General features: G+C 47.7%; 3 protein-coding genes across 13 annotated transcripts in view; 1 reads left to right on the plus strand and 2 right to left on the minus strand.

Moving 5' to 3' along the window:
- Positions 1-4,712, minus strand: part of TTLL5 (tubulin tyrosine ligase like 5) — a 127,114-nt gene extending 122,402 nt beyond the window's left edge. For 7 of the 8 annotated variants that reach the window (XM_048308154.1, XM_048308153.1, XM_048308160.1 and 4 more), the window contains exons 1-3: positions 4,589-4,712; positions 3,945-4,074; positions 103-212 (exon numbers count right to left, since the gene is read on the minus strand). In XM_048308154.1, the coding sequence (XP_048164111.1) occupies positions 103-212; positions 3,945-4,024 (190 nt within the window). In that variant the 5' untranslated portion in view covers positions 4,025-4,074; positions 4,589-4,712. Of the gene's footprint in view, positions 1-102; positions 213-3,944; positions 4,075-4,215; positions 4,292-4,588 lie in introns of those variants that run through there. The other variant, XM_048308152.1, reaches the window with a different exon arrangement.
- Positions 4,713-4,927: 215 nt separating this feature from the next.
- On the plus strand, positions 4,928-7,475 carry ERG28 (ergosterol biosynthesis 28 homolog). 2 transcript variants are annotated; one of them, XM_048308166.1, is made up of 5 exons: positions 4,928-5,158; positions 5,345-5,435; positions 6,672-6,790; positions 6,946-7,044; positions 7,184-7,475. In XM_048308166.1, exons 1-4 carry the CDS (start codon positions 5,026-5,028, stop codon positions 7,023-7,025), a joined length of 423 nt encoding a protein of 140 aa, XP_048164123.1. In that variant the 5' UTR covers positions 4,928-5,025; the 3' UTR covers positions 7,026-7,044; positions 7,184-7,475. The 2 variants fall into 2 exon arrangements, with proteins under 2 accessions (XP_048164123.1, XP_048164122.1); XM_048308165.1 differs by having other exon boundaries at positions 6,946-7,475.
- A 542-nt stretch (positions 7,476-8,017) lies between these two features.
- The window catches only part of FLVCR2 (FLVCR heme transporter 2), a 36,501-nt gene continuing 17,213 nt past the window's right edge, over positions 8,018-27,305 (minus strand). The window contains exons 4-12 of one of the 3 annotated variants that reach the window (XR_007204497.1): positions 25,469-25,536; positions 24,600-24,703; positions 17,829-17,939; positions 17,283-17,388; positions 16,704-16,815; positions 16,232-16,287; positions 14,522-14,621; positions 10,680-10,823; positions 8,018-9,581 (exon numbers count right to left, since the gene is read on the minus strand). Coding sequence is in view for 2 of the 3 variants with exons in the window: in XM_048308163.1 (XP_048164120.1) it covers positions 9,556-9,581; positions 14,522-14,621; positions 16,232-16,287; positions 16,704-16,815; positions 17,283-17,388; positions 17,829-17,939; positions 24,600-24,703; positions 25,469-25,536 (683 nt within the window). In the remaining variant the exon portion in view is untranslated. The remainder of the gene's footprint in view (positions 9,582-10,679; positions 10,824-14,521; positions 14,622-16,231; positions 16,288-16,703; positions 16,816-17,282; positions 17,389-17,828; positions 17,940-24,599; positions 24,704-25,468; positions 25,537-27,305) is intronic. The other 2 variants (XM_048308163.1, XM_048308164.1) reach the window with 2 other exon arrangements.

A 27,305-nucleotide genomic window follows, 5' to 3' on the forward strand; every position in this document is an offset into this window, starting at 1 on the left:
TCCTACTATGTCCTTTTCCCACCACAAAGTGAAGAGAACATCCAGGTAAGAGACTTTTACCTCATGCTTTCAAGCCAAAAGCTGGCACATAGTAGCACCCACCTCCAATTAGACGGAGGTAGCTGTCCTTAGTCAGAATAGCGTCAGCATGAAACACCAAGACAGGGACCCGCCTGCAGCCACCACCGGTCCACTTGATACACGGATGATCCCTGAAATGACAAGACAGTTTAAGCAACTGCTGAGCCTCACACATGCAGCAGTTACTTAAAATAACGACACAGCAAGTCTCCATACCTAACCCACCTAGCCTGTGGACAGGACATAAGCAAACACACTGGGGAAAATAGTGGAAGATTGGCGAGGAGGACTGTAAACATGTTTAAGCGACTTACAGCTTGGGTGTTGAAAAATACATGCAACATTGTAACTGTTGTCTATCTTTGTGTGTTTCACAAGTGGAGTATCTGAGGTCAGATAGCACAGGACTGCAGTAGACTTCAAGGCACCCTATCGAACATGCTTGAGACTCCTGCCCTACTGTGGGCAAAGTCAAAGCACAGTGGTAAAATACACCTGCAAGAATCCCTGAAAAACAGGTGCGAGCAGCAGCTGCAGTGATCCTCTAGCAAGGACCAAGCTCCACAGTGCCTGCCTCCCTGCTTGTGTGCCTCTGAGGCTGCTTTGGCGATCCCCCAGTCAGCAAGGTAACGAAAAGAAATCTACTCTTTGCATTTCAGCTGCAGTTTTGTGGTTGTACCTAAGCCCTGCCTGTGCTGACTTATACACACACATGCTAGGCATCTGTGGTGGTTCCAGGTTCCACGCTGGCTAGATGCCAGGCAGCCACCAAAGCTGTTCCGTCATTCCCATCCACAGCTGGACAGGTGAGAAAAAATTTAACGGAAGACTCATGAGTTATGGGCAGGGAGGGATCACTCACCAATTACTGTCACAGGCAAAAGAGACTCGACTTGCGGAAACTAATTGAACTTACTACCAATCAAAATCAGAGCAGGATAATGAAAAGTAAATCAAATCTTAAAAAAACCTTCCCCCCACCCCTCTCTCATTCCCAGGCTTAACTTTATTCCTGAATCTCTACCTTCTTTCCCTCAGCAGTGCAGGGAGATGAGGAATGGGGGTCACAGTCAGTTCATCACATGTTGTTTCTGCCATTGCTTCCTCCTCAGGGAAAGTCCATACCCTGCTCCACCATGGGGTCCCTCTCACAGCAGACAGTCCTCCACAAACTTCTCCAATATGAATCCTGTCCACCGGCTACAGTTCTTCATGAACTGCTCCAGCATGCATTCCCCTTCCTACAGGGTGCATTACTTCAAGAACAGGCTGCTCCAGCATGGGTCCCCCACAGGGTTACAAGTCCTGTCAGCAAACCTGCTCCAGTGTAGGCTCCTCTCCCCATGGGTCTGGAGGTCCCTCCCAGGAGTCTGTTCCAGTGCAGGCTTCCCTTAGGATCCCAACCTTCTTTTGGGCATCCACCTGAGTGTGGGGCTCCTCCACAAGCTATAGGTGGATCTCTGTACCCCTACAGATTGTCATGGACTGTAGGGGCACAGCTACCTCACTATGGTCTTCACCACGTGCTGCAGGGAGTCCCAGCTCCAGCACCTGGAGCAGCTCCTTGCCCTCTGACTGTGGTGTCTGCGGAGTTCTTCCTGTCACATATTCTTACTCCTCTCTTCTCTGAGCACTATTACCCTCATGCAATAACTTATTTTTCCCCTTCATAAATATGTTATCACAGAGGTGTTTCTACCATCGTTCCTGAGTTCCATCTTGGGCAGGACCATATGGGAGCATTGTCTCTGTCAGACACGGAGAAAGCTTCTAGCAACTTCTCACAGAACCCACCCCTGTAGCCCTCCCACTACCAAAACCTGGCCACTCAACCGCAATACAGCACCCTTGGTACTCAGCTATAAAGGGAGTCTTCTAGACCACCCTCTTTTTGAGTTGGTCTTGCCAGTCCAAGTTCTGTTTAATTCTGTTTAGTTCTGTATTTATTTTACTGGGTATAATTTAGGAGAAGTCTCATGAGCTTTCACAGCTACAGTTCTCTGAATTTATAGCCTGAAAACAAGATCTATAATTCACAATAAACCACAACTGTTTGTATCCACACAACCAGACCTTGCAATGCAGGTTCCAGCTTCCAATTTTAGAACCACAGATCAGTGTAGTCTGCCTGGTTGTAATACTGGAGTCTGAAGTGCACAAAAAAAGCACTAATGAAGAGTGTGAGAGACTAGAACAGACTTGGCTCAACACAATGGATAAAGCTGTGTGTTCTTCCCTTTCAATTCCTGTCAGATACAGCGGAATGCAAGCCCAGAATTCAAGAACGATGCCCCCCAGTGCACCACTTAAGCTACAGACTCTGAAATGCAGTGATCAGTTCTGTACAAAACAACAAGACTACACTAGGAAATATCATCTCCTCAGAGAAATTAAGGACACACCAAAAAAAATTAAGACCTGTTATATCAAATTCGAGGATTACATAAAGAAAAACTGTCAACTGTCCTAGGCAAATAAAACTCGGGCTGTTTATTACCACTGCGCAAGAAAATTAAAAACATGAAAAAGTTAACAGAAAACAGAGACTGATGGGTTGGAGAGACCTCTCTATCTACACTAACAAGAAGAAATACAAAGACTGACAGAGATATACAAAAGGATTTGTCTATAGAATATGAAAGATCATTGTCTACCAAAGGTTTGGAGAAGCTACACAGGACAAAACACTTCCAACACTTAGAACAAAGTAACAGAGATGTAAGGGCAATTACCTGATGCTAGGACAAGGGCTCTTAAGGGTAGCCTTGGTCCTCTTAACAAAGTTACTACCATTATCATGCAGACAAATTAACCTCACAGCACTCCCAACTGCTTCTGCTACCTCTAAAAATATTTTTTAAAAAAAATCTACACCTGGGGTATAATTAGCTATTCAGACTGGAAGGGACCCAAGAAGCTTCCAGAATTTACACTACAGGCCAGAGCCTTATGTAAGTGGAAAATGAACTGAGGCAACAGGACAGGAGTTTATACTAAGCCTGTCCTGAGGATTTGCAGCAAGGCTCAATCCTCCAGGTGACAGTCATTCATTCCTAGCATGACCCCCCGTCACTTGATGCAGACGTACTGTTACAGTTACATTCGAGGTGAAGTTAGTTCTGGACCTTTCCACCCATGAGGATCTAGCAAACCCAAGCCAACGACTTGCTATGAAGTAACATTCCTCTAAATGTCTTAAGTCACTGTAGTCTGCAGCTGGGCACTCAGTCACAATGTGCACCCAAAAAAACCCTAACAGGACACAGTGAAGTAGGTCCAGGTCAAAGAGAAAAGGGATTCTACTATGGGAAAGAACAAGGGAACAATTCCTTCACAAGCAAAGCTAAAAGAAGTTGCTAAACAAAGATGGAACAAACATTATGACTTGTTACTAGTAAGAAATACGAAGTCTAGTAGCTGATTTATCACAAGACAGTTTTTTTAAAAAGGCCATAAAACATATATATCAGTCTCCCATACAGCAGATTTCTAATCTGTGCAGCAGTAAAAAAAAAAAAAAAAAAAAAAAATCCAAAAACCACACACATGCCAAAAAAAAAGAAAAAGAAAACAAAGGGACAATATTTTGATATTATCAAAAAAGTTCCCAGCTTAGGAACATGACAGAAAGAAATCCATGAAACTATGGACTTCAGAGCAGCCAAAGAAAAGCTGCACATTCAACCCTGATGCATGTGGTGGTCTTTTAGGCTGCAGCTGTTGGCAGCCTGCCCGTAGGCTTAAGGCCTAAACCAACCATCTTTCACTTCATAGGTAGGAAGGTAAGAAATGCATGTGTCTTTTCAAATTACTACAGATCCACCAGAAAGCACAGAGACATAGAAAGTTCTTTTTCTACTTACTCCAGTTCATCTACAGCATCTTCTTCCTCCTCTGAGGATGAGCCAGTTTCCTCCAGATCTTTAGCCATCCCAACCGGCATTTCCTCTGGGAGTTTTCATACAGCCCAGTCCCAGTTGCAAGAGCAGCTACCTACAGTAAGGATTAAAAGCAGGAATGCATAGCTGAGCAGGACTGCGAGAGATACCAGGTAACTCCCGCCTCCTGCCAGTACATATTTCTCAAAGGACTATCAACAAGTCTGTTAAACCTCTGTGATCTGTCAAACATCACCTCCGAGCCCTGAGAGCGCAGAAAGAAGCACCACCTTCCAGCAGATTATTCCGCACCTGCCCGTGAGAGCCACTCGGGCGCTTACCGGTAACGCGCGTCCCCGCCCCGCCCTGCCCTGCCTCGCCTCGGGCCGCAGACGCACGCCAGGCCGGCCCGGCCCCAACGGGAAACGCCCGCCAAGCCCGCCCCGCTGTCTGGGGACAGCCGGACACCGTAACGCCTCCACCGGCTCAGGAGCGGCCCTCCGGCCCGAAGGGACAGCTACGGCCCGGCCTACTCCGCACCAGGCCAAGCACGGCGACCTCCGCCGGCCCCAGAAGAAGCAAGAACGGTGAGGAGCGCCCAAGGCAACAAGTCCCCGTGCTCGCCGTACCTGTCCCCGCACAGCCGGGCCGGGGCGGACCAGGCCGGGCCGGGCCGGGCGCACAAGGCAGCCCCGGCCCCTCCCGCCGCTTCCCCGTTACTACAACAACCGACGGGCGGCGTCCCCGCCCCGGCGCGCAGGCGCCCCCGCCGCCTCACTGCGCAGGCGCACTCGAGTCCACCCTGCCACCGCCCCACCTACTCCCGCGAGGTGGGCGGGGATGGAGGCGGGGACGGGGCGGGACTGCCCCCCCCGCGCGGCGAGGGACCCGATTGGCGGGACACGGTCTTACGTCACGTGGCGCGCGCATGGAGCGGCGCGCAGCGGCCAATCGGAGTGCTGGGAGGTGGCGCGGGCGGGGCTCTGGTGCCGCCGCTGGAGCGCCGCCGGTAACGGGCGGGGACTCGTCCTGGGCCTGGCGGGCGGGGTTCGAGCCTGCCGAGAGGATGAGCCGGTTCCTGAACGTGCTGCGCAGCTGGCTGGTGATGGTGTCGGTCATCGCCGCCGGTAACACCCTGCAGAGCTTCCGCGATCACGGCTTCCTCTCGGAGAAGCTGTACACCGCCAGCCCCGGCCTCGGTAAGGGCCGCGCGCGCCGGCCGCCCTGGCGCCCTCCTTCCAGCCGTGGGCCTTGGGCTTTCCTCGGGGTCCCACCTCTGGGGCCCGGGAGCTGCCTACTGCCCCGGCGTGCGCCTCCACGGCGGGACTGCGGGTGGCAGGCAGGGCCGTGCGTGGTCTCCATGTGCTCCCTCCTTCTTTACGCAGTGAACGGGCTCCAGGCTCGGACCTTCGGCGTCTGGACCCTTTTGTCATCAGTGATCCGCTGCCTCTGCGCAATCGACATTCGTAACAGGACGTATGTAAAGCAGTACCCAAGAAATCCATACGTTTGCTTGCTAGTCACAGCCTGAGCTTAGAGGGCGGCACAGAGGAGGTGGGGAATCATAAGCTGTTCCTGAACTTTCTATAGTGTTGACAGCATTCCCCTGAAGAAGCTCAAATAGGAGTGTAGGATTTGTGTGATAGCTGCTGCCCCCTTCTGCCTCTGTGGGGACAGCCTCCGCGTTTGATTTCTGTTCTTAGCTCAGTCAGAAAGTGGTAGATCTGAGAACTTCTTAATGTCACAGATCTCTGAGCTCCAGCTTGGAAAGCATTTTCTGAATGGTGTTGCCCTGTTAATGAAACAATTGCTAATGCCGTAGTGTGACTGATGCTCAATACTTCTTTTGCTATGACAGCTCAGCTAAAGACTGGGACAGTTTTAGGTGGCCCATTGCAGTGGTCTTAACCGGTTGCTTTCTTTCCTACACTCTTACCTGGGGCTGAGGACAAGGCCTGAGGTGCAGCCTGATGCTGAGTGGGGGACACACCATTTCTCCCTGTGCTAATAGAAATGTTTCTGAGATGGGTTTCCAAGCAACCTGACTTGAGGTCTGTGGTAGATAAACCCTTTATTGGAGGTTGCTAAAACCCTTTTGTCACTGCCTCCCTCAGCCCCACAGCAGAAGTCACAGTTTGCCTGGCAGTATGTGCTTGAATTGCCTAGGCTTATCTAAGGTAGGGAGGTGCAGGGACTAAATGATATGTTTTTAAGGGTGGTGGCAATGCTAGTTACCAAGAGTCAGTTGTTTCTTTGAGGAGTTTTATCTTGCATCTGTTGGACCTGCTGCCTTTTCAACAGCTGTGGCCCATAGAGGGTAGCAGAGCACAGGTGGGAAGACACTGGGTGATGCAGCCTGACATCAGCCAAGTCCTGTCACCCCTAGTTCTTTGCTCATCCAGTTCTCACCTTCTTTTTGTGTGTGCACATACTTCTTATTGCACTGGTGCCCTGCTCATGCTCTCCCATCTTCACCTGCCTTCAGGCCAGACAATGCCTGTGACTTTCAATGCACCTTTGAACACACTGCCCCATTATCCTCTCAGCTGTTGCCCAGGGAGTTTTTGCACCTCACTAGGCAAGAGACAAAGTCCCTTCTGTGCTGCCAATGAGAGCAGATGGGGCAGCGTGCAGGTTTGCCTTTTTTTTCCACTCAGCCATATTCATGCCCATAGTATGATATGATAACCTGCTTTTTCTGCTCTTCAACAGCCTCTACCACATCACGCTCTTCACCTTCTTTTTGGCCCTTGCTCACTTCCTCTCCGAGGTCTTCATATACCACACTGCAGCCTTGACAATTGGAGTTATGGCACCCCTCATGGTAGCAAGTAAGTGGAGCTCTGCATCGTCCCCCTGCAAACTCTCCTTGGAGCTATGACACCCCAGAAAAACTCCCCATGCAGCTGTGAGCTGAGGGGATGGTGGGAGGGGATGCCTCTGCTCTTGCCCAGCATTTTCAACTCATCCTGTATCTCTATCACAGGTTTCTCTATTATGGGGATGTTGATTGGGCTGCAGTACCTGGAGGTAGAAGCGCTATCACAAAACAAGAAGAAAAACTGAAGTTGAGGGCTTTATGTAGGTTGGTGCCATCTTCTACCCTCACTGCCAGACTTCCACAAAAGCTCAGCTGAGCTTCTCCAGGACACCAGTCCCACTGGTGGGTCAATATTGGACTCTGTCAATCACTGTCATTACCAAGTGGTTTTTGTCTTGTCCAGGCAACGCTTTAACTGACTGATGTCACAGACCAAGTCCCAGAGGAGTTTGTGTCAAAGCTCATGGGAGGCAGTTGATGACTGACTCCCTGGGTAGCAGGCCAAGTCTCTGGCATGCCCAGAGCACTAAGAACTTCTCTCCCAGTGTACTTGTGGGGACAAGGTGCAGAACTATCCAGGATTTGCTGAACACTTCAGACCAGAGAGAGTGAATGGCTGCTACCCCTGGCACTGCTGTGTAACTTGAATGTGTGTGGCCCCAGGGGCCATTTCTAATAAATGACAAAAAACTGCAGTGTGGTATGTTTGTCTTTCTCTCTACACAGCAGTGGGTAGAGGATCAGAGCCAACAGCAGCTTCCACTGTATGCTGCAGAATACATCATCTCTTCAGAACAAACCTACCTTTCCCTGACTCCTTGCCACAAAGTTCCAGGTCTAACTGCTCACGTAACACACATGAAGAGGGGTGTTAACAGCTCTCTCTTCTGCAGCATGCTGGTGACAGCAAACTTGAACTATGCATCTGTGAGCAAGAACTGAGCTACCTGTGTAGTGAGTACCTACACTACAGAAGCAGTATATAACTAGTATAACTACAGAAGATGGAGAAAACAGGAACAAGTTCCTTAGACCTAGAGAAAATAATGCCCAAAACAGTGGGCAGCACACAGAATGCAGAAAAGAACCAGCAGGAACTCCGAGCTGGGAAGACAATTCACATGCAGAAGAAAGAGGGAAAACAAAGGGAGGAAAAGAACACAGCAGTAGCACTGGTCAGAAAGATGCTTTTGCCATTCTGCAACATTTCAGGCTATTAAATGAGCCACATATCGAGTGTTTTCAACCATTTAATACAAATGTGTCAGGTTTCATTGTACACTTCAAATGTTTATATTTTACATTGAAATTTGTATGGAAAATCATTCTAAACCCCCATCCTCAATCCCAAACTATCAAAGATAGGACTTCAGTCATAGAATATGCTGAATTAGAAGGGATTCATCAGGATCACAGTCCAGCTCCTGGCCCTGCACAGGATCCCTAGGAATCACACCATGTGCCTGAGAGTGTTCTCTAAGCGCTTACTGAACTCTATCAATGTGTAATGTATAAAAAAAAAAAATTCACAAAAAAAGAAGTTTTGTCAAAAATAGTATGTCAGAGAGGAGTATTTTTAACCACTCCACCTTGGTATAGCTTTTGTCCCCTGCCTCAAATAAGTAACTGCATGATTTAAGGAGTATAAGGACACTTGATGTCTCCACTAGGGGTGGGATGCTGGAAAGGAAGGAGAAGCGATAAAAGGGATCTACAATTGCGTTTAGAAGATAAACAGCATACAGAGGGGCAGTGTCTGTAAGACACAAATGCTGGTAAGTGGGCACCTTCTCCTGTTCTCTATTATGAAGTGGGAAGCTTCCACACAGGAGCAAATCCAGATTCCTATCATACCCCTCTCTGTGGCTGTGAAGAGCAACACAGCCTTGGCTGGTTTTCTCAATATAACACTTCACAAAAGTTTGTATGTACTGTTGATACATGCAAAAGGCACTTTATTGTTAAGGAGGAAGACACAGTCCTCAGCCCAGGGAAATTTTGGGTTGACCCCCTTTTGCTGCTAATGTAGTAATGAGCTAGATTTAGGCTGCAGAACCAGTCCTTGCCTTGAGCTAGGAGGAGGCATATTGCTATCTCTTAATTACACCTAATACATAGGAACATCAGGGCAACCCCAGTGAATTCCAAGCAGAGGTTTATCCAGATTAAGAGTGCTTCATCCGGGAAAGCCAAATAATAAAAAAAGAGCTGGCAGCAGCCAGTGCACTGCTTTGCACTTGCTGGTGATGTACTGAGGCCTCTACAACCACCTGTGCAACACACAGCATCATGGGAACCACGGCAGAGCAATCCCTCTTCCTGAGAGCCAGCTGAAACCTCTTCCAGGGCTGCTCACAGAGTACGTGTGGTCCAGCTTCTGCCCTTCATGTCACAGCCACATGCAAGGTGCCACCCTCATGCTCAGGGTTAGCCTGGTACTGTGGCCTTTCTCTCAGCACATGTGCTTTTCCCAAGCAGACATAGTGGGACTGGGGGGACAGAGCAGATTTTCCCAACTTTTCCTCCCAAACACCAAAGTCTCCAAAACAGCAAGATGCAAAGATAAAACTGAAGAAAGCAATCCCCCTCTTGTTTTGCTCTTTTGCACTCTCCACAAGCAGTTCACTGGGCTCCTGTCCTGAGGCTGCCCCACTCCCATGGGGTGCATGGCACAGGAGGATGGTGCAGGCAGAAAAGATGGGAATGAGGCGGGCTGTATCTCCCAGCTCTGCCTCCCCTCCATTTCACAGCCGTGATTCCTCAAGGACTATGGTATTAGAGAAGGCTTCTGGCAACGCTTTCTGCAAGTCAGAGAAAAACAATATGGTTAGGATCCTGGGTGGCCAGGCTTCAGAGACATCAGCTGGCCAGAGCCTGGGTAGTTCATAGCTCCCTGCTAGTGCAGAAATCCCCAAAGAAGAATCGCCATCCTCAGAGAGTGCAGTTGGTTCCCTCTGCCTTCTCTAGACACTTTGACTGCCCAAGCAAGGGGCACTGGGGCAGCAGGGCAACTTTGCAACGTCCAACTTTGTTTAAGCTATTTGCTGTAGTCCTCAGACCACCAGAGGTATCAGACCCACAGCCAACTCACCAACAATACTTCACTGTGACACAAGCTCAGCCTCAAAGCATGAAGTTGCAGGGCCAGTTCCCTGGGCAAGGGAACGTGCTTCGGAACACCACACCATGAGGCAGCACAGTGTCTGTGCAAACACCAGAGAGAACTTGCATCCTTTACATCCTCAGGAGACTCAGCACAACAACTAGCTCCTCTGTGTCCTTACTCCAGCATGTCGGAGGCCTCTTCAACTCCCAGAAACACTGCTTGTCTTGCTCATCTTCAAGTCTTTTCATCCCCACCCCCAATGCCCATTGAAGGGCTGGCACGCTCTGTCCTGCTTCTTCCCTTTCCCCAGCTTAGATTTACAGCTGAGGTAATTCCACAGAGTGGTGCCTTCATCAAAGTTGATTACTCATATCTTAAAGAAATAAGAGGCAAACATACAAAAGTCTTTTTCTCCATAAATCCTGTAGAAGAACTAGCCTGATTTCTTGAAACCTTAAGATGGAGGGAGCTCTTCCCAGAGGAAAAGCAAGGAAAATGGAGACCGCTGCCCAATTACCACCCTATCCTCAGCTTCATGGAACAGCCAAATGATGGCAATTCCAGTTCAGCCTTCCTGGGTGGAGTTTGACAAGCTCAGCTTCTGAGCCTTTCTGGGGTGTGTTAGGATTAAACTCAAGACTTCCTCTTCCCCTAGTGCATTTCTGATACCTCTCAGAAGTTCTGATTCTGCTTACAGTGAGACAGCCCAGCTGTCACCAGTTCAGAAGACAGCACGTAGAATTCTAAGGGTGAATGTGAAGTTTCCTGCAGCCTGGGCTCTGAATTTACTCACTGTAGGGCAAGACTGACATCTGAGGCAGAAATCAGAGGTGCACAGGAAAGAGATTCACATCCCCAGTGCAGTTCAAGAGAAGTCCAGGCAGCATGGAAGCAAGAGATATGAAACAGTCTCATTTTGTGTAGGCTCTTACACAATCTGTAGGTGAAAAGGTTTTACAGAAGTCAGCAGCAATATCCCAAAGCAGAGGAGTAAGATAAGGAAAGCTTCAAAGCAAAGCTGGAAGCAAAAGCCAGGAAGTGCAAAGAGGGAACTTCAACAAGCAGGAAGGGTAGGGGGATGCGTGAAGGTGCCAGAGGTAGGAATAAGGGGAAATCTACATTTAGACTTAGGAAACTCCACCAGAATGCATCGTGGAAGCACTCAAGCAACTCTGAACAGGCTCCCCAAGCACCTCTGGGGTCTCACCACCAGTCATCTGCTGTGGAGCTACAGGATCAGAAAGTATGCAGGGCTCCACCACCTTGGAAAGGAAGGCTGCTCTCACAGCTATGAGTCACAGTACTGGAAAAGGGCATGCAATGGCCTGCCTATGGCTTTGGGACAGGAGAAGGCTGCTTGCCACACAGTAAGCACGGAAATGGAGCAGGGAAGTTTGGGAAGCAGAGAATGGGTAGACATTGTTTGTGCCTACTACACAAAATTCCAGCATTTTTTTATTGGCAGTATTTCACTAGAGGCTAAGCATGGTGCAGCTTCCAACAAAATCCATGTGCTACAAACCATGGAAGATCAGCAAAGATGCTTTTTCTTAATGCAAAGAAACAATACAAAAAAGTTTGCATGGATGCTGAAGTCACAAGCAGTACACAGCATATTTGTGAGTATAACGTGTGTGCTGAATCAACTAACACTACTATGAAATCTTAAGGCACAATATTGGAATGGCTTCAGATGCATTTACAACAAAGGCAGCACACAAAAAGCTTCGTTATCACATAAAACAGGCATTTGATCCAAGTGTCCTGAGATACAGAAAGCTAACCCAACTGGAGCTCTGGGAACTGAGGCAGACAAAAGTGGGGAGGATTGCTGGGACCACACTGCAGCTTAATTAATAGAGGACAAGGTGTACACAATGCCATTAGGCTAATTTAATCTACTAACTACAGCATTTGTTTAATTATAACCATTAGCAAGCAGATGAGGGCACCAATAGAAGACAAACTGCTACACAGCCAATGGTACAGTGCTTCAGCGGAAAGTGTGAGATCTGCACAACTCTACACCTCTGCATGCTCTGGAAGCTGACAACTGACTCTGAATCTTCTCCTTGCAACAACCACAGAATTGTTTAGGCTGGAAAAGACTCTTAAGATCATCGAGTCCAACCATTTACCCAGCACTGCCAAGTCCACCACTAAACCATGTCTCTAAAAACCACATCTACATGTCTTATAAATACCTCCAGGGATGGTGACTCTAACATTTCCCTAAGCAGCCTGTTCCAATGCTTGACAACCTTTTCAGTAAAGAAATTTTCCCAATGCCCAATCTAAATCTCCCATGGTGCAACTTCAGGTTGTTTCCTCTTGTCCTATCACTTGTTACTTGGGAGAGGAGACTGATCCCCAGCTCACTATGAGCTCCTTTCAGGTAGTTGTAGAGAGCAAAAAGGTCTCGTTCAGCCTCCTTTTCTCCAGGCTAAACAACCCCAGCTCCTTCAGCTACTCCTCATAGGATTTGTGCTCCAGACCCTTCCCCAGCTCCACTGCCCTTCTCTGGATATGTTTCAGCACCTCAATGTCCTTCTTGCAGTGAGGGGCCCAAAATTGGACACAGGACTCAAGGTGCAGCCTCACCAAGTACAGGCACACAATCCCTGCCCTGGTCCTGCTGGCCATGCTATTTCTGACATAAGCCAGGATGTCACTGGCCCTCTTGACCATCTGGGCACATGCTGGCTCATGTTTAGTGGCTGCTGATCAACACCCCCAGGTATTTTTTCAATGGGCAACTTTCCAGCTGCTCTTCCCCAAGCCTGTAGCACTGCATGGGGTTGTTGTGACCCAAGTGCAGGACCCAGAACTCAACCTTGTTTAACCTCATAAAATGACCTCAGCCCATAGATCCAGTCTATCCAGGTCCCTCTGCAGAGCCTTCCTTCCCTCCAATAACACTCCAGGCCAACTTGGTGTTTGGTTTGCAAACTGACTGAGGGTGGACTCAATCCCCTCATGCAGGTCATCAACAAAGATACTAAACAGGATTGGCCCCAATACTGAGCCTTGGGGAACACCACTGGTGACCTGATGCCAGCTGGATATAACTCCATTTGCCATCACTCTTTGGGCTCAGTCATCCAGCCAGTTTCCTACCCAGCAAACATTATACTTGCCCAAGCGATGAGCAGCCAGTTTCTCCAGGAGAATGCTGTGGGAAATAGTGCCAAAGACTTTACTAAGTCCAGGTACACTACATCCACTAATACTATATCCCCTCATCCACTAGGTGGGTCAGCCTGCCACAGAAGGAGATCAGGTTAGTCAAGTTGGACCTATCTTTCTCTGGGACTTCATTGCTGCCCAGCTGAAAAATCAATAATGGATAATAATCTGAGGGCTCTACCAGGGTAGGAAGCTTTCTCTTTACATCTTTAAACTGGATCCCAGGGAAGCACAGACCTCCCTATGAAATAGATCCACTCTCCATATTGGGCCTTCTGTTCTTTTCAGGAAGGACTCTCCTACAAAAATGACCCATCGTTCTTTATGGAAGCAGTTTTGACACAGGGCATACACAGCCTCATGCCTGAATCTCCCTTGCAGTGTCTGTTTTGCAATCAGGATAACAGTAGTAACACTGGCAATTGTACAAAGCTGCATCCACTAACAAAGGCTATGACATAAATTTCAGCATCAAAAAAGTTCCAGTATACCCCAAGTGGGTTTTCCCAGATCATGCAGCTACAGCTTCTCAACAACTTGGTCCCAGATCAACACCACACATATACCCTGCTAAAACTGCCAGTCTGCAGCATGAAGACAACTGCAGATGCATTTAGCCTGGAGACAAATCTTTCCCTGCCCATGGGACTGTTCCTCATACTTCCATCAAAGCATAGCAGCTTCATGGTGCCTGTAGCACATGCCCTAGTCATAGCAGGGTTAAGGCTGGTTTTCCCAATGGACTCACTCCGCTTTTGCCTGTTAGTCCTGTTGGCTGTGGCACTAAGTGCTACACACAGTCTATCACACCTTGAAAAGCAAAGGGTAGCAGGGATAACTTAGTAGACCAGCCTGTCAGTGTGAAGCAGAGGACAGTGAGTACTAAAGCGTAGCACCCCAAGCAACAGCTGAGAAAATGCGAAGTGAGATTCACAGATCAACAAGCACAGAGCTTTACAATTTTTAGGCATTCTTATACCACAAGGCACCAACCCAATGACTCTATTCTTGCTACATGTTTTTAAACTTCTGTCTTGAAGTTGGCCATGCACCCTGGGTGTGATCAAAGCCAATTGTTTAAAGGGTTCCTGGTATCACCCCAAGCCAAGAATCTGGACTGTAAAAATAATGTCAGAGAAGAGGCTCCCAATGTCTGCACCTCCTCTCCCTAACAAATGACCAACAGTTCAGTTCTCCATCTGCTCTAGCACCAGGCTTTGCTTTGCTGCACCTAGGTGAATCCCTACATCTCATGTCTAACATGAATCTGGGGGAGTCTCCACTAGGTTCTTGGAGGCTGTCTCGTCTTTCCTCTCAGTGAGTACCCGAGAAGGCCAGAAAGATTGTTGATACTTGACAGTCATTGCAGACACCCCAGAAATGCCATTGGCTTGGTGCCTGTGCCACCCCGTGAGTGTTCAGAGAAGTAGATTAGTGCAATTCTCCTACCTTGGTGTGTATAAGCTAGTGAGCAGGAGTGGGAATTGATGGGGTTAGAGTTACAAGCTACAGTCCCATAATCCATGATCTGATTGCTGCCTTGGAGTCTCTGTAAAGATAGTCACAAGTCACCATCCCGGAAAATATGGAGGCAAGTAGGAAAAGAAATGAAAGCGGAGCAAAATAAGAAAGGGAAACAGGCAAAGGAAGGAACCAGTAAAATCACCCAAGCATGTGTAAGGCAGCTGTGCCACACAGAAAAGCTCCAGTACCTGACTTCGTCAGAGCTCTCCACAAAGGCAGCACACAATGCCCAAGCCCAGCTGGCTGATCCCCTGGCTGAGGCATCCATCTTCGTGCAGAACACCAGATTCAGCCTACCTTCAGTCAGTCGAGCACCTGCGGTTGGTTACTAAGTTTGAGAAGTACTCAGGTGAGCTCAGCCATGTGGAGGACACATTTGGGGGCGTGGTGGGGTGCGCAACATGACTTCCTCAGAGCATGTCTCCTCAGGGGAAAGGAGCTGCCAGTGAAATTTTTGACTGACTGAGACCTGTTATCTCACACACATCCCTCTGGTTCTTACTACTGTCAGTTCTGGAGGCTTTTAGGATTGTAAAAATGACACCTGTACCACCTTTGCTCTGGTCGCAATGCTCTTCTCCATCCAGCAGCAAGCTCTTACAATAGTATTTAGACTGAAAAAGATTTATACTAAAAATGGCTTAGGCAAAAACGTACAATTCATCTGATGAGAGAAGTGTCTGACAAAGGGAAATGACCTTACCACTAGAAGGCATCACCTTCACTGCCACAGGACCTCAGGTCCTTTCCTGGGCCTTCAACATACGTGTTAGGAATTTAACTCACAGTGCCACCAGCACTGGAGGAGGGCAGCACTGTCTTCTGAATAGGGCTGACTCAAACCAGCAGAGAACTGAGATTTTCACACTTTGCTAGTCATGGTTGCTGATGGTTTCCTGAACGTTGAGTGGATAATGCTGCTAACATCCTAGAAGAGGAGCCCAGAGCAGTACAGAAAATAGCCTCAAGCAACCAGTCCCCTCCCTTTCCCTGCAGGGAGAGCTTCTGAGAGTATCTACTGCAATTAGTTCACCAGAGGCCTTCTCCACGTGCTAACAGCTGCATTTATTGCACAGCATGCCACAGGGACATCACACCCCAGCTCTGGTGTGGAAATATGAACTAGCAGCCTCATTGGCAGCACTATGCAAAGTGTGAGCAGCCAGGTTGCTCAAGCCCTCACTTGGGCTTTGTCACCTTAGCTTCCTCCAGCCACATACACTGAACCTCACTTGGCAGCTCATGGCAAGGAGAAAGAGGAATAACCTGCCAGCCTAGGGGCCTAGAATAATAGTTACTCAGCTCTAAAACAGAGCAAAGTACTGAAGGCCTCAACACATTGTCAAGGGAGAGAAGTGAGCACAGCACTGCCCTACAACTGGCCCTAGCCAATATGAAGTTGTGTGAAGCCCTGCAGAACCCCAAAGGACCAGAGCCTACAGATTCTACATGACATTAACACTGAGCAAACAGAGGCCCCAGCAGCTGGCAGAGCTGGGATTACATTCACCTGTTTGAAAATGCCAACAAGGAGCTTCCCCACAAGCCACCCCCTTTCCTAGAAAGGTGAGAGGTTGGGTGTTGTCCTGAGCTAATAGCAGCAGCACAGCAAGGATTGAAGGGGCGTTTACTCACTGTCTGTTCATTTTCCAAATTGGCCTGTTGTCTTCGGAGATCAGCCTTAATGAATGCTGGAACAGAGGGAGGAAGAGAGATGTGAAGGCAGTCAAGTCACCATGCAATGCCCAAATCATTTTCCCCATGATTCAAAGGAGCAGCAGAAGCCCCAGAGGAGATGAGAACACATTACAATGAGCAAGGGAAACCACCCTCCTGTACAAGGCTGAGAGCATTTCTGAAACAGGCAGGATAGAGATTCTTTATTGCAGCATGTAGAAGGTGCAACTTTGAGACCCTAGCCAGAGACAGGGCAAAAAGCCTTGGCTCTTCTTTGTAACACAGACCAGATGCTTAAAGAAGAACAGCATTGCTATGGGACTGCTCTGTGGGCTCTGCCCTTTCCTGCAGGCACCACACACAAAAGCCCTTCAATTAATATGCCGAGCCCAAGGCAAAGTCAGAGCAGAACACTGAAAATTTAAATTACCTGTCATAACGGTCCCCAGGAACAGGAAGGAACAAAGCAAGAGGTTTCCTGCCTTTGTCCCAAAGCGATCCATGATTTGCCCTTGGCCAATAGTGAAGGCAATACCAAAAATCTACAAACAAAGGTAATGTCAAGCTGTACTGTTATTATAAAGCAGCCCAAACTCTTTCCAATCTTTACCAAAGTATCAGAGCATACAGGCCAGTCAAACAGTTGGTCTAGTGAGGCTCAAGTTTGGTTATAAACACATCCAGAGGCACCTCCTTGCAGCTAGTGGGATGACAGATGACCCCAATGGCTGGAATCTCATCTCTCACTGGAGACGAGCCAGGACTGTTAGGAGGTATGTTGGAAAAGGAAAGGATGACTGGCATCCTGAAGTATTTTCTTAAACAGAAACAGAATGAATGCCACTAGAGAAATGCCATGAGGAACATCATTCATAAAGCCACGTCCCAGGGTGCTTAGATCTGCAGTACATTACACCAATAATGGACAAGAAATGGGACTCAAGGCTTGGAACTACAATTTAATCTCTCTTCCTAAAAAGGGTAAGCAAAGGGAAAGCAGCACACGTACCTGTGCTGAGACATTAAGGAGGCCTGATGATGTTCCTTCTGATTCCGGGTATGTCAACTCTGCAGCAAACTCAAAGCCCAGGGGAAGGTATCCTGTCATGAAAAACCTGTAAAGAAGTACACAGAAAGGAAGATTCAGCAACTGCCAGAAAGAAGACTGAAGAGGCACAATATAGACTGTAACTCTAAGGGGCATCACCCCCAGCACAGTCAACAAACCATGCCAGCCCACGTGCTTTTCACTCTTGTCCACTGATCATCTATGGGGCTGTGAGTACCATTTGCTTTCTAAATGCTTCCACTTGATTACCTGGAACAATTAAGGTGGCTGCAGTTGAGCAGGGTTATGATAATGTCCCTGACTCTAATGAAACATGTAAGTGAGAGATGGGATGTTGCAGTGGGCAGATAATTTTGTCTTTAAACCACACAGGAGCCATTCAGATACTATGGCTCTCCCCAGTCCCTCCCACAGCAGGAGTTCTGCCTCCCTGCTCATCCCCTAGCAGTTCACATGTCGAGGAAAGCAGCCTGCACATGAACTTACCCCAGCGACCCAGCAGTCACAAAGACCACCCAGAGGTGGCCCAGGCTCAGAGTGAAGGTATAGACTATCATTCCCACCAGAGACATGATATAGACAACTAGTGTTGTTTGCCTGCAAGAAAAAGCAATCAGGGTTTTACTTAATTCAGTCAGGGTTTTACTTAATACAGTCCTCCCTTTTGCCCACAGACCTTGGTATAGCTTTTTACATGGGTTAAAAAAAAAAATTTAAAAGTTGCACAGTCTCTTGACACTCATACCCAGACAGAGGAACTGGACTGACAGACAGCACGGAAGAGCCTGCACACAGAGCAGGGCAGCAGAAGAAGGAAGATCCTACCATAGGCTGACAGGTGCCTGGTCATATACGGTACATGCCACTTGAGGAGGAGAACAAGAGCCAATTAAACAGATCATTAATCTTTCTTGGGCGTCCTCTGTACTATGATGAGTTGAATATGCTTACTTATAAGCAGGAGCCGAGGAGATCAAGCACTCTCAAGCAGGAACGTAAGGGAAAGAGGTGTCAACACTGCTAGAGTCTTATGGGCCTGTATTTTTTAGTGCTGTCCAAAACAGCTTTCATTGCTGCTCCTTTCTGCTGTTCAAACTACCTGCTGTACTTGGAGAGGTGACACACACGCCAGATTGCCCTCACAGCCTCACCCTCAAGCCATGTGAGCATTTAGCAGGGACAGTGCTAGTTCCACAGCCAACAGCAGCTGAGCCACAAGCTCTTGTCTCTGGGCAGAGGAGACAAAGACACCCCGTGCTCAGGAGGCATGGCATGCCAGGCAGATCCTGGGAACAGCCAAACCTGCAGCCAGGCCACACAAGGATCATGAGTGGACTCACTACTGCAAGACACATGCAGCAGCCCAGGCCAGCTTTTACTGCAACATTTAGCAATTGTCATCCTTGACTAAACACCAAGAAAACCCTTCCCACATTAAAAAAACAAGGCTCTTTCTAGTACAAGAGGCAGCAGTAGCTCTTCACAGTATGTTGTTTTAAGGGGGGGAAGGGGGGAAAGGAGAGTACTTTACCTGACTGAAATTCCACCAGGATTTTGAAAGCAGAACTGTTACTAGAGTTGATAAAACCTTTTCATCATTGTCTTTTAGGAAGAAGTTAAATGTATCACCACAAGCTACTTGTGTACTTTCTCCCAAATTTAAATCTTAATCCATTAAAGAATGTGTTTTATATAATTTCCCAGAATTCTACTGAAGAAACTAAATCTCAAACCATTTTCACTTTTCCTTTTTAATGCAAATAACCAGTGTCAAAAATCCAACCCCAAGTAGGCAGTAAGTATTACAATGTGTAAGAAAATGTTTCCAGTACACTGAATTACTACAGATAAATCCAGACTGTTCCAGCTAAGGTTCTGTTCTCCCTCACTGCTGCAATGACTGCAGTCAGGGGGGCTCATCCCCATATGTCAATTCTTATCCAAATACAGGCCTGAGAAGCCAATTTCAGGCTTCAGCTATTGATCCATACTTACAAGGTTCACCAGGCTCATTTAATATATTGAAAGGCTAAACAACATGCTGTGGTGAGTAATTTTGCTGTGTATCAAAGGAGTAGTCAAATCCCTTAACCTCCAGTGGTGTATCGTTTCTAGAATATGTTCTTTCTAATGTTTTCACTGAGGGAAAAATTCATCTGTGAAGGCAGTATAAAGGAGCTGTTACTTCTGTTACAATCTGTTGCGGAGAGCTGCTACATGGCTGGCACAGAGCCTGGAGGCTGCAGAAGAAGAGCTGAAAGACTGATTGAACAGACAGAGAGTGAAAGAGATGCAAGTAAAAGCCTTTTTCTGCTCAGTACAGGTTCCTCAGGTATGTCCCGTGAGTTCTTATGCCTCCCAGGCCTTGATAAGCAGCCATGGAGAAAAGAGATGATTAGGAAAGGAGCTCAAAGCTAAAATTACAGTTCTGTACTTGGACTATATGAACCAAGTTTGAACTGGGTACTCCTTCCATAAACAGGAGTCTCCACAATATGTAGCAGTCAGTGCTAAAATACTGTGCAGGCCTCCAAGAGGTGGCTGTGGACCTTGGAAGTTTAGTCACTGCCAGCAGGGACGCTTGGCCCATGGGGAGTTTTATAATTTTTTTCTCACCACAGCCAGCTTTGGGCTCAGTGCAGCGGTCTCAGCATAGTAACACAAAATCTCACTCAGTTTTCTAGGCTTATGGTTCAAGTATTCCAAGTGGTTTGTATCTTCTTCAGTGTCCTGACAGTTGCCAGGTGTTGTACTTCACCCCTCGTCTCCAGGCAAAGGTGAAAAATGAGATAGTGACCAGATGTGGTCAGGACTTTGTTTCACATTGATGCTATGTCACTAGTCAAGCTGCAAGAGAGAATTTCCCAGAACACGCTGTGCCCCATGGAGCACTAGAGCAGGCAGACTCATAGCTGCTGGCAGCCTCTTGAAGGTGTTCTTCAGTGAAACTGCAGAACTACGTAGAAGACAAAATGGAGAAAACTGATCTTGCCATGGGTACCCCATCTAGCAAGTTTTCCTCACTGACCTCCCTGAATCATTAGGCTGCAGAAGGACAAAATTAATCAACAGACCTCTGTGAAAGAACAAGACCACGGACTTGAGTGTTGTGAGAATCACAGACCAGGAAGCACCCTGAAGCCATGAACTGCTGCCTGCTTACCACAGCCCCTCACAGGATCTGAACAGACAGCAGTGAATGCAAATCTTGCTGCAGGAAACAGCCTTAAGCACACAAGCAGACTTCTCCTAAACCGGACTTCAGCAAAACCCTGCTCCTCCAAGCATACCACTGATGGAGAAGAAAAGAAAAGGAGATTTAGTGCTCAGCAGTCCAAGAAAGACCCAAAATTTTGAAGAGGGTTTAACTGAGATACTCGTAGACACTGGTGCATAGGGAAACAAAAACCTTTGGGGAAAAACACAGAGGGCAGGGTGTTCTCAGGAGTGGCCCTTGACACCCTGTTCACCAGAGGATAAGAATGCTCTGTGGCCCTAAGGGTACCAGGGCATGGAAAAATGCCCAGTTTCAGCTTAATAAGCCTCTTATCATAGCCATAAATCTCATGGGAGTGAGAAAAGCACAAAGGAGGAGAAGCAGATTCACAGAGGACATCTGCACTGCATTCTAATGTTTTTAGCAACCTACTCCCATGACAGCTCTGACAATTTTCATTTTCTGGAACAGAGACTTTAGGCTGGTAAGTGCAGTGAGTACAGGCTGGAAGTTAGGCATCCTGCCACATTACCTTAGAAAAACTGGGGTTAACCCAACCCTGTGCTCTGGGGTGTGGAAAGGAAGCCCAGTGCACCCACGCAGAAGCATTGCTACGAAGGCACCAGTGCCAGGTCTCTGTGGCAGAGCCAGAGGGAGATCTGTGAAGGACCTGACATGCCTGTCACTTAGATGAACCTAACCCATCCTGACATTCATTTGCCCTCCAGTCATATTCCCAAACCTTCTGAAAAGGCAGATTAAAGAGCTCACACAAGGGACTGTGAGAAAAAAGAAACCTTGGGGAAAAAAAGCCAGACAGGGCCAGCACCAGCAGGGAACAGGGCTGAAATGAAGAACACAACTCCTGCTGTTCAGTCAACTCCAGAAGAAGCCTCAGAGTGAGGAATGGGTATGGCCCAGCCCAGCCTTGTCTCACAAGGTCACTTGCATGACGAAAGCAAAAGTGACAGGACAAGACTCAGAGAGGACGGCAGCTGCAAAAACAGTGGAGTCAAGCAACATCTGAGGAAACAAATGAACAAGCCGGGAGCAGGAGGTGGGTTGAGGGGCACAGCCACATACAACAGTTTTAACTGCTCACAGGGATGTTGTGTGCAGCTCCAGGATGCTCTGCTGTATGGAGGGGGATAAGAGATAGCCTCCAGAGGCTTTGGCATGAGGACAGCATATTCCAGGCTGCACATGAGCCTGAACAAAGGCCTCGTTCCTACGCTCCCAGAAGGATCTCATTGCTGAAGACACGGAGGTGTCAGACGCTGGAGAAAGGGATGAATTGGAGAAGACTGCTTTGGTTTTCACCACACCCTCATCCTTTGGCATCCAGTTTTATGCCACCTTTCTTCCTGTATGAAGGTCAGAAGAAAGGACAGCCTTGGTATTATTTATATAAGGCATATGGCAGGACAGGGTGATGACATATCCACTACACAAAGACTAACCGGGAAAAGGGCTACAATAAGAAGGCCCAAATTGCAGGTCAGGCTAAGAGAGCACTCACCTTTCAGTGGAAGGGACCCAAGCACCCCATTCTCCATTTTCTTTCCTCCCTCCTCCAAAATTTTTGCACTTTGGATCTGTACAGACTTAAAACACTACTTGGGGTCCTCTGCCTAGTCAATGGAGAGAGAGGTGGATATTTCTGACATCTTGCCTTATAGAGATGCAGTAATAAAAGCAGGGAGTGCTGACTGCAACCAGCTTGACCTGAGGCCATGTGAACACTGCACTTAAAAGAAAAGCATAGCCAAAGAGAAGTGATGATTAATTCAGTCCCCAAACACCTCATTCTGAGCCAGACTACCCTACAGTCTCCTGGTGTCAAAACCCCATCTGTCCTCTGAACCAGGAACTTGATGTCAAAACTTTAAGGGTCTTCTCCTGATTCTATGATTCAGAGATGGGCTGTTCTCAACAAGCCATACCACCAAAGACAACCCCAGTTCTGGCACTGCTTGCTCGTCACTACATAACTCATGTATTTATTTGAATGGACCAAATGTGCGCCTGCTATTCCAAAAACAAGAACAGCGCTGGGGTTGCTGCAGGGACTTGCCCGCCAAATAAAAGCAAGAGTGCAAGGCTGTTTGGTGCCCAAGCATGACAGATGGGGAAAGCCTGACTTAGCACAGCCTCACCCTTTCAAGGAACTGCTGATGGTACAGTAAAGATCAAACATGCACGTAGAGCTCTGCAATTCCTTCTGTTCTTAACCTTGCCCTGCTCCCCTCAGTCACAGCTGGATCCCATTCATTTGCTTCCCTCTCTCCTCAAACTGACTAAAAAAAGGACTTGATATGTTTCCTTCCTCATTTCCATGTGCTTACCATTTTATTCTTGACACTATCTCAGCAACAGAGGGAAGGGGGAGGGTACCCACCTAGAACATCTGGCATCTTGACAGTTTTTTTAAATAGACTTTTAAATGGGACTAAATAAAGACTATGTAGCACTCAGAAAAAAAAAAAAAGTGCTAGTTTCACAGAAATCCATTTTGTAGGCTGTAATGGAGAACGAATTCTTAGCAGGGCTTTTCCTCACCTAAGGCTAAAACTATCCCCCAATAGTCCCTGGGGTCTGTAGGATAAACTCCATGGATGGCATAGTCCTATTTTTCTGCACTGTTAGCCAGCTCTGCCTACCTACGTGATCCCTCCAAGGAAGGAGGGGATATGGAACAAGCACAGGATTTGTGGTTTTTTCTATCTCTCCTATTCTACCAAATTTCAAGTCCCATCTCTGCATGGTGAGTCACAAAGCTCTTCAAGCCTTCATGCTGCAACCTAAGCTCACTTATGGAGAACCAGGAAGATCATCCAGTCTAGCAGTGCCAGCTGAGGCTACCTTACCACTAGCCTTAGGCTGGAAAGAGACACAAGTCACATTGCATGGTTAGCTAGTGCAGTTCTAACAGCTGTGTTTTTATTTCCCAGGACTCCCATATGAGAACTACTCAGTGCCACATAACCATCTATACACAGCAACAAATGACCTGCCAGTCTCTGTATTTGTCACCTGGCTCCTCTTCCCCAGCACCCAGAAGTCCTCACCTACCATTCTTTCTTATTAGAGAAGACAATTTTCTATTTCTGATCCCTGTACTTTACAGGGAGCTAGGGCCAGAGACCACTTCAGAAGTTGCAAGCTCACAGCTAGCCAGATTAATCTAAGCTGTCTACAGTGAGAATGTGCTTTTCTGGCCCAAGATATGAGGTAGGATAATGGCAGTAAGACTCCCCCACATGAAAAGCTGCTGCAAGGAATAAAACTCTGAAATTGCTTTCAAGTCATCTCACCAGCATATCGCCTCTCACCCAACCTGCTCAGACAACAGGTTATAGCACAGTTCTCAAAGCCAGCAGAGAAACCAAAAAGCTGGTTGGACCCCAGTATAAGACACAGGAGACTCTCTCCATCCCCTGGGATATCCTACAGAGGTGTTTCACTGAGATCTGAGTTCCTGAGGACTGGGAGCTGCAGGACAAGCAAAGACTCTTAACTGTCCCTTTGCAGATGGTAAGGTATACTGGCCAGATCTGCCTTCCCAACCCAGCGGGCAACAAACACAGAATCATCCACCCGTAACCCCAATAACCCTTATGTCTGCCCTAAATAACAGCAACACACCATCAACACAATGCCTCTGGGCACTGGATTCAATGTGCCTTTCATTAAGCTGGACAAAAATTCACAGAGGCTGGTTTGTAAGGGCTGAGAAATGGTCTGGTACAGTCTTGATTCTGCTTGTGCCAAGAACTCTCTCATCCCTGACAAAGCATTTACTGGGCCATCTCATCTTCTCTTTAAGCCTCCCTAGGGACCACCGACACCAGGCCTTGTATGGGCCCAGTGCTGGCTAACACACAGCTCCAAACTTCACTTTAAACTGATTGGATTTTGAAGAACCCTATTTTTTTCCCTACAAATCCTCCCAATGATTCAGTCTCTGGACTGCCAACTTGCAACTGCACAGGGTTGCTCCTTGCATAGTATGGGGGCACAGAGGCAAACAAGGGACTTACTTGTAGGTTTTGGTTTTGTCCAACCAGATGCCGGAGATCAGAGCCCCAACCATCCCCGACAGTATAATGGTGAGTCCAATCCTGCCAGCATTCACCTCCTCCCCCTGTGGTGAGACACATACACACTCACACAAATGCAAGAGCTAAGTCATACCCAACAAAACACAAAGTGCAGAAAACCCAGAGAGGAAGAGACACCAAAGTTAGTCTTCATGCATGTTTTCTGCTGATAACACACTAACCAGAACTAGCCTTTCCAGGAACACTTTTGGGCCCACTATGAGCCAGTGCTTTCTGGTCCGTGAAAAAAAGTGGTCTGGCAATTGTCTCTGAGCCAGCCCTGAGAAAAAGGTGTGCACTGGCCAGTGCGAGCAGATCCTCTCAGAGGAGTTAGCATAAACTCTATGAAGCTTGCTGTCTGGTGTCAGGATTTGGGCCAGATTGACTAGGAAATACTGGGACTCACCATAGGGCACCACAGAAGAGAGCTCTGTGGCATGCAGTACCACCAGTAAGCTGTACAATAGCTCAGGCACTGAGGCACCCCACCCTTCTGCCACCAGAACAGGAGCATGGGCAGCTTCCTGGAACAGATGTCCCAGTAGAAATCACAGTCATAAACAAGGAGAGGAAATTGCTGGAAGATTTTCTCAAAAGTAAATGCTTTTATTTAACGTGCAAAGGAGCTGTCCTTTCTAGAGCTCACCAGCTTTTGCATGGGGTGGTGTAAAGGAAAAAAGGCACAGCCAACTGGTGCTAGAGCCAGCCAGGAGTGCTGTGACATTGCCTTTCTCACAGACTCTCCTTCGGCAGCCAGTGCTGGACAACAGCAAGCATCAGAGAGGGCCATGAGGGTTGGATGCACTTACTGGGTAGTGATGGATCACCATGCGGCTCAGCAGAGTGGACAAGGCGTAGAAACAACCTACATTCAGACCTGAGAAGGGGATAAAAATGCAGCACATTCAAAGCCTGTTACTCTCCTGTTGGCTTGTGAAAGGGTAGAAATGCAAAGAGAGAAATCTTTGGGACCATCAATCCAGAACAAGGCTGCAGAGTCTCAGGAGAGTGAGCCAGACTAGACATGGGTTACTGAAAGAAATGCAGACCAACATCCAGGCCTCAGCATGCAGGAGGAAGCACCCTGCAGTTTCAGGATGGTTCTTACCTAAGCAGCTAGAGGAAGGGCTGTGCACATTTCTGGTACTGAAAGGTCTTGCAACACCTTCACAGGGTCTCAACCCTCTCTCACAGCCAGATCCATCTTTAGCACTGCAAGTTTCTCCTCTGCCCCCAGCCAAGTCAGAATACTAGAAAAGCACCTGCCTCAGCACCACACCTTGAACAAGGACCTGAGATTCAATTAACAAGTGTCATTCACCTGTGTGTTTTCCTCCCAGAGACAGCCTGATAGCATTCTCCCTGCTGACAGCCAGTAAGTAACATTCTCTCCAAGCCAAGAAACACCAGAAGATAAGTAGGAGCAGAGGTGATTGGTGAAGCACAGACAGCATTACCCTCAGGCATCTGGGGTGTGTGTCTGCATGGGAAAAGTCTTGCATTTTAAAAGATATCACTGAGGCCTGAAAAAAACCCATAAAAGTAACTGTATTTCTGAAAGAGAACCTAGATTAACTGTTACAAGCATCAATCATCTGGTGAAGGTTTCTCAGTATCACCCAAGGTGAGAATGAAACTGTTGGGGTGATACTGGTCAAGCCCTATCCAGACACTCTGCTCCATCATACATGCAATTCTCATTGGTTAAATGCCTTCTCAGAAGGGCAGAAAACCCAGCAGCTTTGCTTACAGCAGGCAAGAACATCCACATGTGCACTGGACCAGCAGTACTGCAACGGCTACACTCTCACCTTGGGTGATACTGAGAAACCTTCCCCAGGTGGATGAGGTCTGTAACAGTCAGCACAACTTTCTTCTCAGAAAGTCATTTACATTTGCAGTTGGTTTCTCTTCAAGGCTTCAGTGATCCTGATGGGTGGAGGGAAGGGGACATTTCACCACTGCAGCTTACACATCTGTAGGCTCCAAAAGGAACCATGAGTTTAAAAAGTCTGGCACAGATGCCTGAAATCCTGACAAAACAGATACATGTCAAGTTCCCCCTTCCTACTTTTCCTAAGCCTCAGCTAAAAGCAGAAACTAACAATACAGGATACAGAAGTGCAGTCTAGCAGGCAGAGCTTTGACAGAGAGAACAAACCCCTAAGCTCTCCTTAAGTACTCAGCAATCCTGCACCTAGCCCAGTCTTCCACTGAACACTGGATAGCTGTTGCAGTACACAGCACTATGAGGAGCCACAAGACTGGCAGCTGGAGGGTGCATCACACTTCTTCACACACCATCTCTGACAACATTACAATTTACTGTGAGGGTGGCGAGGCACTGGAACAGGTTGCCCAAAGGTGTAGATGGAAGTGTTTAAGGCCAGGCTGGACTGGGCTCTGAGTGACTAGGTCTAGGGCAAGGTGTCCCTGCACATGGCATGGGGGTTAGAACTAGATGATCTTTAAGATCCCTTCTAACCCAAACCATTCTGTGATAAAGGAAAGCTCACTCCACAGCTGTATGGCACAGACAACAAATGAAGACTCTTATGCAAGTGATCCCAAATATTGCCTGTGACAATGCTTCCTGCTTCAAAATCATGTGTCAGAAGGTTACAGCAGAGGCTGTAGCGACATGCT

This window comes from Corvus hawaiiensis, chromosome 6, assembly GCF_020740725.1.
Source record: "Corvus hawaiiensis isolate bCorHaw1 chromosome 6, bCorHaw1.pri.cur, whole genome shotgun sequence".
Lineage (NCBI taxonomy): Eukaryota > Metazoa > Chordata > Aves > Passeriformes > Corvidae > Corvus > Corvus hawaiiensis.

Coding starts and splice junctions, on each gene's coding strand:
- ERG28 (XM_048308165.1), top strand. CDS start 5,026: ATGAGCCGGTTCCTGAACGTGCTGCGCAGCTGGCTGGTGATGGTGTCG. Junction 5,159..5,344: donor CACCGCCAGCCCCGGCCTCG/GTAAGGGCCGCG, acceptor TTCTTTACGCAG/TGAACGGGCTCCAGGCTCGG. Junction 5,436..6,671: donor ATCGACATTCGTAACAGGAC/GTATGTAAAGCA, acceptor GCTCTTCAACAG/CCTCTACCACATCACGCTCT.